Here is a 12,174-nt window from a genome sequence, read left to right as displayed (position 1 = left end):
TGAAGTGGCCTAGTGTGCAAATTTGGTGAATGACGGGGCCGAACATTCAATCTGAGCGAAAAAAGAGCGTCTGGGCGGGGACATTCGGCAATGCAAAACTCCTTGCACGCCTTGCTTTTTGTCCCTGCGCATACGCATTTTTATAGTCAAATGATACGTTGGGCTTCGTGATTCGCCGAATTCGTCCACCAGGCCACTTCGATTGGTCATTCTGAAACATTGTGGTCAAGACACCCTACGGGTATTTACAGTGTAGAGCAGCTGTGGCGGTATTGAAGTTTGTAAAAGAAAGGAAGAGGGACATGCAGGGTCAGCAACTTTGCGGCCATGGTGATGTCACTGACCCGGTTCAGACACGTGATGAGTGCATGAATGAATCATTTCAAAAAATGGTGATGGTAACGTTTTAGGAATAGCCGGAGTCAAGAATGTTTCTTCGGTGTGCTGAAGTTTGTAATTTAAGTGCCAATTTCATAGAGCTGATGCTGGCTGCCCTGGAATACGGGGTGAAATTGGGACAAGTGCAGTTACTTTAAACCATATTTTTCAATGAAAAAGGCATGGTCGGGATTCCAGATGGAAGCCGAATATTAGAACTTAGGCCTTGTGAGCGTTTTTAACAGTATTTTCATGGAATATGGGAGGGTGGAAATGTAAACGGTGGTTAGCTTTAGCAGCAATGTGTTCTATGCGCATATCCCAGTTCAGCCGATTAGTAATATTGGCTCCTCAGTATTTTTACGTTACTGGTTTTTTTTATGATAGCCCTCTAAGAGAATGTGTAGTAGTTAACTTTGAACTACGAGTTATCCGCAATGCCTTGCATTTATAAATGTTAAGCTCCATTGGCCAGTTATAACTTCATCTTGTTATATTATCGATGTCGGCTACAGAATATTTTCATCGTCGCTACTTTTAATTTAATTTCACGTGTCACAATAAAATCATGAAAAAACAGGGGAACAGGTTTATTTATTTTATTTATTTATTTATTTTGAAAACCTAAAGGCCCAAAAGGGCATTACATAGGGTGGGCATGCAATTCAAACAACGCAACTCAACACATATGAATACAAACTACTAACGGCAGTCAGACACATATCTGTGTAAAAGGTTCAATTTACAAAAAAAATAGAGAGAGAGAGAGAGAGTAAGATGACAATTAACATCTTCAGTGCATGACACCACTGAACCAGGCACTCGCGGGGGTCAGTTTTAGAGTAAATTCACTGTTCAAAACAACACCACCAACAACAACAAAAAAAAACCCCAAAGAAATCAAAGGGCTGACAAAAGTGACGTTTGTGCATCTAATAGATGTGAAAATATCTTATATTTTTAAAAACGCACCCAATGCAGATTGGAAAGCAGAAGTGTTAGTGAGAGACACAATATTTTGAGGAAGAACGTTCCACTCCTGTATAGCCAACACCAGAGGGGAGTTTTGATGTTTTTTTGTCCTGGCAAGTATGGGAGCAACTTTGCAGGTGATGAAACACAATGGGCAAGTAATATTAAACGTAATAATAGTCCTAAAGCTCGACGGCACTGTTGCTAATGAAGATTTGAAATAGCAGAAAAAAATTATGCTGTTTGAAAAAATTGTACCCATTGGAGCAAATTATTGACGCCGTTAAGGCTACAAAGCCATGGTGTTACTAGCCGGGAACATCCCTTGCTAAATTCCTTATAAAAGCCCCAAAAATGCATTATGCGGATGAGCACTCATCAAAAATTAGGTCAATTTTTTGCGTGAAAAATCACAACTGTGTGAAGCGTGAGTGGTGTTTGCTAAGCCAATGTTGAGCGGGATGAAAAAAAAGTTGGATACAACAAAACGGGCAAGATTAGGGTACAGGATCTATTCAAAAACTCCACAGGGTGTGCCGGCGAGAAATATCGGACGATAGCTTCAAGCTGCTACTTTATTACTGCATTTAAAGGCTGCAACTACTTTTACAGTCTTTCACTGCACAGTCAACATTCGTGATTGTAAGCACTGTTGACACAGCTTAGCCACAAAAGGGAGGAGTACTGGAATTTGTGTTTTTTAAATCGAATTCATGCCGCCAAGGTCGAAAGAGGAATACATTTTTAACGAATCAATTATGAGTATGATGCCGGCTAGGCATATCAACAGGGGCAACATAGGGATGTATTTGTAAACGGGAATGTCTAGATGTTGAAAACAATCAGGAAAAATGGCATGAGAAAAGTTGTTGGTGAAGGCTACACTTAAAATTGTAGGGCAATCCTCATCTGAAACTTTGTTGCCATGGGCACCAACTAGCGAAATCACGTTATATATATTGCCACAAGGACATATACAATTCCGAAACTTTTGGGGTTTCCTAATTACCTAGAGAGTCGTATTTTGTAAAAAATTGTTTTATGTCGCCTTAACGGTATAAATGCATCCCTTGGATAAATCATCATAAGCTGTTTATCGCTGCCTGGTTGCAATATTTCTTCTGGAACGGTCAAGAAATCTTTTGTGAGAAGCTAGCTTTTTATTATTCCTGTCGAACCAGAAGTCATCGGGATTGGAAAATGTAATACTGATAAGTTTTTATTTAACTCGTCGAATTTTTACTTAAACATATTCCAGTTACCTTGATCCGATCGTGTTTCAAAGCTGTTCATTCAAGTGTCTGGAAAGGAGCAAAGGTTCGTATTATTGCATCAAAATTTGAGACGTGGCAGTTCCTAATGAATTTAGGCTTATTTTTTCCGGTTTTACATTCATTACACGTCAAGAAACAATGGTCACTGAGGCCATTAACGTACATTTTGTCTGACTGGAGGTCCATAGATGTCCTTAATACCAAATTAACAAAATTACCAGGTGTAGCGAATGTCGTGGTAGGACCGGAGGCAAGTTGAGATAACTACAGAACACGCATGAAAGAAATACTTCGCTTTTATAAAGGGGGCACTCACGAATACTGACGTACAGAAGGTCGTGCCAGTGAGCACGCACCCGCGATTACGTAAACGGACTGAGTCGGTACTCCTGAGTTATCACCCAGACGACTCTATGCTCTTATCTGCAGGCTCATATTTTTGGTCTGAGCCTGTAATCTCAATCCATCCACGAGTTTCTACGCAAATAGCACAAGTACATGTACTCGCAGGTGAATGCACCACTGACACTTAATTAGATCCGAACTTAACTGTTGCAGTCGCGCAGTGGGTAACGCTTTGCGCAATGGAGCGTGAGGCGGCCAGCTTGAGTCCCAGTCATGCCAGCTGTTTTCCTGATAGAGAAAAAAAAAACAAAGAATCACCTGCGTGTGAAATATTGCGGTCCGCGTTAGAGATGCTCAGTTCACCAGAGTCACTCCGTCGCCCTTTTCCAACGCGTGTACCACAGCCCTAATTTATTTCTGTGGTCAGAAAATACGTGAACGGAGCTCCACTTCTGCGCTGCCTTACATGCGTCTTCCTTGCCGTAATTGTGCAGACATGAGCTCGACAATGTTTGCCCTTTTAGTGGTCCTAACCACAATGGGAGCATCCGCCTCACCAATGGAGGAATTTTTTCAGGTGAGACAACACTGAGGGTTGCATTTAAAAGAATACTGAAGATAGCTTTAAACACGACCTAATTACTTTATCAAAGTGCTTACTTTTCTACTTACTACTTACTCCATCACTTACTACTTACTTCATCACACTACTTACTTACTCTATTACGTACTACTTACTTGATCAAGCCGTAAGCGGTGTAGATTATGCTCTGGAGACGAGTCATTACGTCTGTGGACCGAACTCCAGAATGTGAGGGGACGTTCTATGTTGGTGTGGTACACTTAAACGCATTTCTTCACGACAAAGCTATATCCCAAAGTGGCGCTTTTTGTGTACCTTGTAAACAGGGACGGAGGGAGGGTTGGCAAGAACGCTGTCGTCTTTTGAAATCACTTGCAGTGAAGCATAACATACGATATCATTTTTTTTTTCTTTGGGGGATAAATCATTATATCGGGATCCAGGCTTCAAATAAAGCATAAAACCAAAGTTGCATGTATTACACGACACAATCGAGTCTCAGTACAGTTTTCACCTAATTCATATATGTGTCACTTTAAATGACTAGGACGTTAGATAGTGAACAAGAACCAGTGTCGCGAGGCCTTCTCTGCACTAATTTGCTTATATTTCTCTTCTATAGCGAATTCAGGACCAGCCATTGATTACATACCAATGTTACCGCAATGGCACCAGCCTCGAACCGGATTCAGCCGACGATCTGAGCATCCTTTGGACCAGCGTGGGAGACAACAAACTGAACTGCGCCGTTGAGTTCAGCATACCTGGAGTGGAGGGAACGACTACGTGAGTCGAGGGCGCGATATACTTCTAATAACCGCTAATCACCCCAAAAAGTGTTTCATTCCGGAAGACGCTGTGTTTTTAAATATAATGGCTTTTTTTCCCCTGGAGAAAGAAAGTTGATGCTTCTGTGTACGAACTTTTGCCGGGTGTAAAAATCCTGGGTCATCTCCACTAACGTAGAACCTGGGGGAGGGGCGAAGCATGCAGTGTATAAGCATATTATTGGCGCCTTGACGTTTTCGCCCACGGAAATAAAAGGGTTGAGGGTAGAGGTATACAGCTTTGCTGTAAAAGTCTCGTGTCTTTGAAGCCCGAAGCGTTCGAGTATGAGACGTTGGCAAACGAGTGTCCCGGTGTATTCGTTTAGTACGCATTTTTCGCACGGAGATGACCCGTTCTAGCGCGAGGCGCGGGAAAATGAGTGTCTGGATGTTTTAGTACCGCGACTACATGATACAATGACGACACGAGACGAGAACAACATGAGACGCCAACAGCCCGAGCCCCTAAGACTTAGTTAACCCACTATCTGCGCCTCAAGCTCATGATGTAGCTTTGCACGAAAATACCTTTTGGTCGAAGATTGTGGCACACCCATGAATCCAAAAAAGCGTTTGTTTGTGTGAACGTATGTTTATGTACATACGTTATAAAAGCCTCTGCCTAAGCTTCCTAGCGATCTATCTACCAACCGTGATGCGTAGTTGCTAAGACAACAAAAATAAATAGCGGAATGATGACGTCTCTTGCACCACCGAAAGTTTGTTTGGAATCAACCAATCCCTAAATCGATCAATCAATCCATCCATCAACCAATCAATAATAGAGTTTGTTTCCACCAATGTTCATACACAGGTAAAAAAGCGGACGGAAAACAAGCTGAAACCATGCAGCTTGACAGAGCACCGTCCGGGGACGCAGCAATGAGAGGGTGGAAACTTAAGATGTGCGTTGAAGAGATGACTGCACAGAATTAGGAGAGCGGAAAAAATGGCAAATACATTTCCTTTATATAAACAAATGCAATATACGGCCATCGTTACCAGCCAGACTATCATTCAGACCGCCTGTATACATCTGCTTCAGGAAATCTATCTTTTTATATTCATCCCTTTGTGTGTTCTCGCCAGTTCCTTTACAGAAGAGTTAATCCCAATGGTGTCATTTATTATACTCGTTTGTACAAGAGTATGGGGCATAGCGCTTTCATTACAGCAAATATTTTTAGGACCAATGTATTAGCCCTACAAAGCGCGAGCCCTGAGCAGTGCTCGACGCCAACATGTCAGAAGAGAAGCATGTGTCACGTATATTCGTACCCGGTGCAGTGTTAGGGCCAGAGGTGATTTATTACTCTGGCGGCAAATGCTTCGCCTACAAAAAACACGAAAGGAGGTCACACGTGTCTAAATCAGCTGATATGGAACACTGCAAAAGGTTTGTGTGACCTGTGCGCTTGTCCATTCTATTTGCGGGTCGTCAGGGCATCAGCCTTCTTACTACTTTCTTTTATTTTTTTATGCAACTCCGTTTCTTCAGTACATATGAAGTCAAATGCATCGAGATTGACATGGCCTTACGTGGACAGTGTTGCTTCTTGTTTTTTCTATGTCGCAGACTGGTGAGCTGAAGCGTTCATGTTCCCTTTTTTGTAGGACGCTCTGTAGGACGCTGTACCTGTACCTGTACCTGTACCTGCAGGTACAGGTACTGTACTGCAGGTACTGCAGGTACCTGTACCTGTACCTGTAGCTGTACCTGTACCTGTAACATGCGAGTGCAATGCGGGAAAACATATTTTGCAGCACCAGGTCATTGAATGCTAGGCTTAACATCCATGCACCGGACCACATTGAAGCTGATTTCACTATTATAATAAAGATTGTTGATTGAAGGGAATGAAGGGTATCGGTGCAGTATAAACTATGGGACCCTCGTCTGGATATAGCTTCTCTTGTAACCTTCCTGTTTTGCAAGAGAAAAACGCTTTCTTTTTTCTTCTTTCTTTCTTCTCCCGCGCTTACTCATTCAAAGCGGTAATGATGAAATATATTTTATGTATAATGAAAGTAATGGCCCCAACACAGGCCTCTGAAGTACACCGAAATTGGCATGTTACGTGTAGGAACAGTTACCCATTTTTCTTGTTTTCCAGATAGTAAATGGTTCTAGAAGAATTAATGTGAGACATTACCAATTCGATATGTTTCGGACTTCAAAACACCCCATGCCAAACCCCATCGGATGCTATCTTCATATCTGAAAAATTCGCATAGCAATTTCGCTTGAATAAGTGCGGAGTTGCAATTTGGGAAGGGCTAGAACTTGCTGTGTATGGAGACCTGTGCAAAAACAAAACCATGCTGTGGAAGTAAGCACTGGTTGTTGAAGGGAATGAATGGGTCTACCTTTACTGTAACTAACACTCTCAAAAGCCAGGGAAATTAAGCTTCGTGAGTATATTGGCTCGTAACTACAGCTATCATTCCAATTGCCCGTTTTGCAACTATGGAACATCCTTAAGTTCAGAATATAAGTATAAGGGTTAGATTCAAATGCATCGCTGATAATGTAACACAGTTGAGTGCAATGTACATTTTTGTTTCGTTTTCGAGCCTTCGTATGAAATAAGAATGGGACCAATTGTTTTTTAGCCGTGATATGCTACGCACTAATAAAATGTTGTCGCCTGTAGTGCCATGTAGAATGAATTTATTACTGCTTTTTCCGGGTCACTCTGGATATGCCGGTGTGGAAGAATACTTGTTAATAAGGCTATCACCGATATATACGATAAAGGTAGTTATTGAAATTATTAGTTGTTTTGAATGAGCCATGTTTCTACACTAACAGCCAAGAACAGCCTCTATCGCGTTTTTTTTTTCTCTCGTTCGTAGGTTTCGCGCGTCCGCAGAATATTTTCCGGATAAAGACATGGCAATTTTAGCAGATGAAGGTAAGTTATAGAACTGTTTTAAGCAAAGCACGTAAATATCAGTTAGGTTGTTCATTATAATGAACGATAAATGTTACGAGATGTTTATTAAGGGGCCATATTTTCCCGGGAGCGCACATATTGGTGGTGAGGCAGATCTCCTTGAACGCCAAACTCTGATCCGTACTAGCAGCTGTGATAGACTCAGATGTTCCACCAATCACGTTGACGAAGATGTGGAGGGCGAAACGCGCATACTTGGACACAAAGTTAGTGACATTACACACTTATTAGCCCTAAACGAAAATTCCTGTATATGCTACAAACTGCACCTATAGTCTCAAGTGAGTGCATTTGACAATTTGCCGTCTAGTGACTATTGACTTCAATCGCTGGTAAGAGCGCATCAGCATCTTACGTCACCATTTTATAGAGTTATACAATGACTTAAACGTAAATTCGTGAAACGGAGTGGAGGAAGGACAATCCGGCGATTTCTCCAGACTCATAATCAAGACAGTATTTTGCCATTAACATCAAATTCTCAAAGATTCATGGAGTATACTTGCACCGGTCATGGGCGCCTCATTAAAAAATCTTTTGTCTTGCTCGTACCTACTATGAAAGATATTGAACTCGGGGGCAATATAAAGGACGCAGGGGCAAAATATTGCCCCCTCATCAAAGGGCGCCATCGCGGTTATAGTTCAAACGTCCATCTTTTGGCGTCCTTCTAACCGAATTTTAGCGGTGATAGCTTTATTTATTTCGCCATACCTAGCATGTGTTCGATATGGATCGCGTTGAAAATCTGAACGTTTTAGAAAGCCCTTCTGTTTATGTTTTTTTATATATCTAGAAGTAATGGCGCTACTCTACCTTCTACAACCGCCGTACAACGGAGAAGCCTACTATTTCAAGCAAAGTAAGTTCGTTTGAAAAATCGTGCTTGCGTCTTTAGAGCTTTATAGTTGTTGATGCTATAGACGATTGTAAAACCACTCTGGCTGTACTTAAAACTTCGCACCGAGACGCCGGCAGAATTTTCGCACAAACGGCACCGTACAAGCTCAGTCGACTCGAACACTCTGTAGGCCTATGGGAAAGGTTCGCTGGCATACTCAGAAGCCACAAAGCGGGTGAATTGCCATAGTAACAGCCCAAGCGTGTATTGGCGCACAAGGACCGCTCTTCCTCGTAATCGCGTGATTGGAGAGCAACGTGCGCGTATTTTCACATCACCGTTATGAAAAGATGCGCGTTCTACACTTTTGACGAGAATCATGAAAAGGTCTGCGCTATAGCACGAGCTGCAACCAATGCAGCCTGACGGGCTTGCATTACAGCTACAGGGTCAATGACAGTGGAATGAGTGCTTGCTGTTAGGAGCGTACTCCCAACACCTTGCATAACCGTTATTGCGCCGTAACGCGGAGAAAGGGAGAATTGAATAGGCTGCGTGACCAACACCTTCAATTCGAAATAAAACCGACGCAGTATCGTTGAACAACAGCAGAGTGCGCCGTTTCCCCTTGGGCCTGTCCGTAATCTGAGTAAAAGATAGCGGGATTAAATATAGCGATTTCGCAAAGAAGTATCACCCGTATCATTCCGTGAGAGATATCTGAAAATGTGCAGATCATTGCAGCATCAGTCTCAGGAGCACGCTCAGTCTCAGTCTCAGCCTCATCAGTCACAGGATTGGTCTCAGGAGTAGGTGCCTTACCCGCCCATCAATTGCGTCGTAGCAGCTACGATGGACGCCGGCAGTGCCATTATGTCCGCGAGATCTCCCTTATCATTTTTTCACAGAATCTCGGTTAACGTGTGGCACACGCCGATTATCAAACCTGCTTTAAGAGAACATGCAAAGAGCTGAAGCGGAAACATTCAGAATAGTGGTTTAGTCACGACAGTCAAACAGTATGCTCATGCTGAAATTAGGCTTCGCGTAATTGACACAGCGTGCGTGCCAACGAACGGTATCTTGTCTCAAAATTCTTTTGAGTGCGCAGACTTCCTTCTTTGTTGCGAATTGAACTTTGCTCAAGCTGTGTTCATTAGTCATTCTTTGAGGACTTGCCACTTAAAAGAGAGAGAGAAAGAAAGAAAGAGAGAGAGAGAGAGAGAGAGAGAGAGAGAGATAGAGAGACTTGAATGGGAGAAGCTCAGCAGCGAGCTCGTTTGCTACTACTCCATGTCAAGAGAGAGAGAATAACCTTGATGAAGACCATCGACAACACATAGACTAGACAACATCACAGCTAGATCACTACGCAAGTTATTCTTTCTACGGCGTTCCTTAAAATCGTCCACACCGAATGTACGTCTTCTCGCATATAATGCAATTATCCGACCAATAATAGAGTACGCAGTAGTAATCTGGGACCCATTCACAAAATCCGATATTAATAAATTAGAAAGGTTGCAAAAAAAAGGCCGCAAGATTCATTTACAATTCATATGGGCACACCTCAATATCAGCTCTTCTTGAACAAAGCGGGATGTTGCCCGTCTCCGAAAGAAACCGGATTTGCCGCCTCAAGTTCTTCTTTCAATTAATTAGAGGGCATTACTCGGTTGACACTTCCCGCATCCTAAAATATTCATCCGGTTATAATACAAAACGCCGCCACGCGTCCTCTATAACCCCATTGAACCCTCGAAATAACTGCTACAAATATTCATTTTTTCCTCGAACAATTGTTGAATGGAACTACCTCACTAACGAAGCGGTAACACAGCAGTCATTGACTTCATTTGAAAAGTGTTTGTAATAAGATATGTATTTTTATTGTTGTGCATTTTATGTTCTATTGTTTGTTGCCTTATCTTGTATGTATTTGCATTTACTTACCTGTACCCACCCTGCAAAAGTCTAGAGAGAGACTGCAGTATTTACAAATAAATAAATAAATAAATAAATAATCGACGTTTACCGAGCCGTCGGGCTGGCTTGCTACGCTAGATGAGAGAAGAAAAACAAAAAGAAGAAAAAGAGAAAAAAAATGTGAAAACGAAGAGATGTCATTTGAGGTGCCCTAAATTTTCATAAATGGTGAAAGTTGGTGAACGCATATAATCACACAAGAACGTGCACCTACACTAACAGCCGCAAGAAGGTAACCATCAAAAGACGCCAGAACACGCACACTCCACTCGCACGGGGGTACGACGTTTAGACGAAACTTCCACAGAATTTGCAACATGGCGCAGTCAGAAAGCATGCCACGTGCGCCGTTACTTTTCAATTGCTATTTATGTTCACGACCAGGCTCTACGTAATTTCGTGGGAGGCGTCTGAGCCAATGAAACGCGGTCTTTTTTCACTGCCCTGGTATTGCGATTTTAACGCCAACACGCGTGTAGTCACGTAGGGATGTGTAGACACGTTCGAGAAGTAAAAAATAACTCAACTTCTGATGCACGTGACTGCAAATCAGCCTAAAATAAGATCAACCGGCCACTGAGCCTTTCCCTTGGGGCCTCACATGTCCTTTGAAACTATACCACATTTCGTAGCGAAAAAAGAATCCCGGGCCATCTCCACTGACGTGAAACCTACGGGGGCGGCGAAGCATGCAGTGTATAATTGTATTGGCGCCTTGGCGTTTTCGCCAGCGGAGACGAAACCACTGGGAGGTAGACTTATGCAGCATCGCTGTAAAAGTCTCGTGTCTTTGAAGCCCGAAGTGTTCTAGCGCGAGGCGTGGGAAAACGAGTTCCCCGGTGTGTTTTTTTTTTTTCCTACGCGTTAGGTTCTAGCGCGATACGTTGGAGAATGAGTTTACCGGTGTTTAGTACCATGACGACAAAATGACGACGACGACAGGAGACGCCGACAGCCCGAGCCCCTAAAAACTTTGTTCTACCGTGCCTTACCCGCCGTTCTTTTTCCTTTGTTATGCTCAATTCGGAGAAATTACCTGGCATTTTCTTGCTTTATTTTCCTCCATTGCTTTTGTTTATTTTGCTTTTCGCAGTCGTAACCGCTACGGGAGAAGAAAGCTTCAAGATCTACGACACGAGTGAACAATGCGAGAACGCTCTGGCCCTTCGCCAGTCAGTGTGCCCCGACCCCTGCGACCTAGAAGACGTCCAATAATGTCTCCTCGGTGTGCTCGCTATTGCGGATCACGTACAGAGGGCCAGTTGAACTGGAGCCCACCATATTGTCTTGTTCTTTTTGTTGTAGCATCAAGTGGTTTTACCCTTGGGAAGTACGTCGGATACGTCTCTGTCCTAAAGGCACCTAATCATTAAATATTCGCGGTATGTTTGTTAGCTCACTGTGCCCAAGTAAGTCAATAAAGAGAAACAAGTTTCTCCGCAGTATTTTCTGACCGTTTGGGAAGACGGTGTGGCCCAAACGGGTTGTGGGGCTGTTATCTTCCGCATCGCCGGAAACAAGGCCGTCCGTTCAGCAGCGTCCTGTGGGAAGCACACTAAGCGGTGCACATACCATGCAACCGCACGTAAGAAGCACAGAGGCGGGATTACTAAGCACGCCTTGTTCGGGTATGATATAGAATGGGTCTATTCTTTGACACAAGTTTGATGTTAGTACTGACACGGTCACTTTCAGGAACCCTGCAACACTTTTTTCATGTTCCTTGGAAATCTTAAATGCTTGCAAAACGTAGTCAACCAACACATTCAGTACTTAGATGAGGACTCGCAAACTACCTCAGCCAAAAATCGCTGCTCTATGCCATTTAGTTAGCTTATAAACTCGCTCAAAATATTTTTCTCTCTGTCCCGGTCTTGGCATTCTTCTACCGCTAGAATTACGTCATTGAAGCGGTGTAGCGGGTATTGGCCGGCTTTCCTTCAGTTGCAGCCATCAACGCATTCGACAGCCACGTTAAAATGAAAGCCACAAATGCATAGCGGAAATTGCA

The 12,174-nt window shown here is 43.0% G+C and overlaps 1 protein-coding gene across 1 annotated transcript; it reads left to right on the top strand.

Annotated features, from left to right (window-relative positions):
- The first annotated feature begins 3,341 nt into the window (after positions 1-3,341).
- LOC144178959 (uncharacterized) lies at positions 3,342-11,608 on the top strand. The gene is made up of 5 exons (XM_077707109.1): positions 3,342-3,546; positions 4,175-4,338; positions 7,236-7,294; positions 8,133-8,198; positions 11,257-11,608. The coding sequence occupies exons 1-5, from the start codon at positions 3,436-3,438 to the stop codon at positions 11,376-11,378; spliced, it is 522 nt and encodes a 173-aa protein (XP_077563235.1). The 5' UTR covers positions 3,342-3,435; the 3' UTR covers positions 11,379-11,608.
- Positions 11,609-12,174: the final 566 nt, after the last annotated feature.

Source organism: Haemaphysalis longicornis, unplaced genomic scaffold (genome assembly GCF_048455015.1).
Source record: "Haemaphysalis longicornis isolate Haplotype H1 unplaced genomic scaffold, Haemaphysalis longicornis Haplotype H1 scaffold_4, whole genome shotgun sequence".
Classification (NCBI taxonomy): domain Eukaryota; kingdom Metazoa; phylum Arthropoda; class Arachnida; order Ixodida; family Ixodidae; genus Haemaphysalis; species Haemaphysalis longicornis.
This window is presented reverse-complemented; position numbering and strand designations above follow the sequence as displayed.

Excerpts from the sequence above, each read along its gene's own strand:
- LOC144178959 (XM_077707109.1), top strand. The coding sequence starts at position 3,436 with ATGCGTCTTCCTTGCCGTAATTGTGCAGACATGAGCTCGACAATGTTT. Across the intron at positions 4,339-7,235 it reads GGAGTGGAGGGAACGACTAC|GTTTCGCGCGTCCGCAGAAT; the intron begins GTGAGTCGAGGG and ends TCTCGTTCGTAG. Across the intron at positions 7,295-8,132 it reads GGCAATTTTAGCAGATGAAG|AAGTAATGGCGCTACTCTAC; the intron begins GTAAGTTATAGA and ends TTATATATCTAG.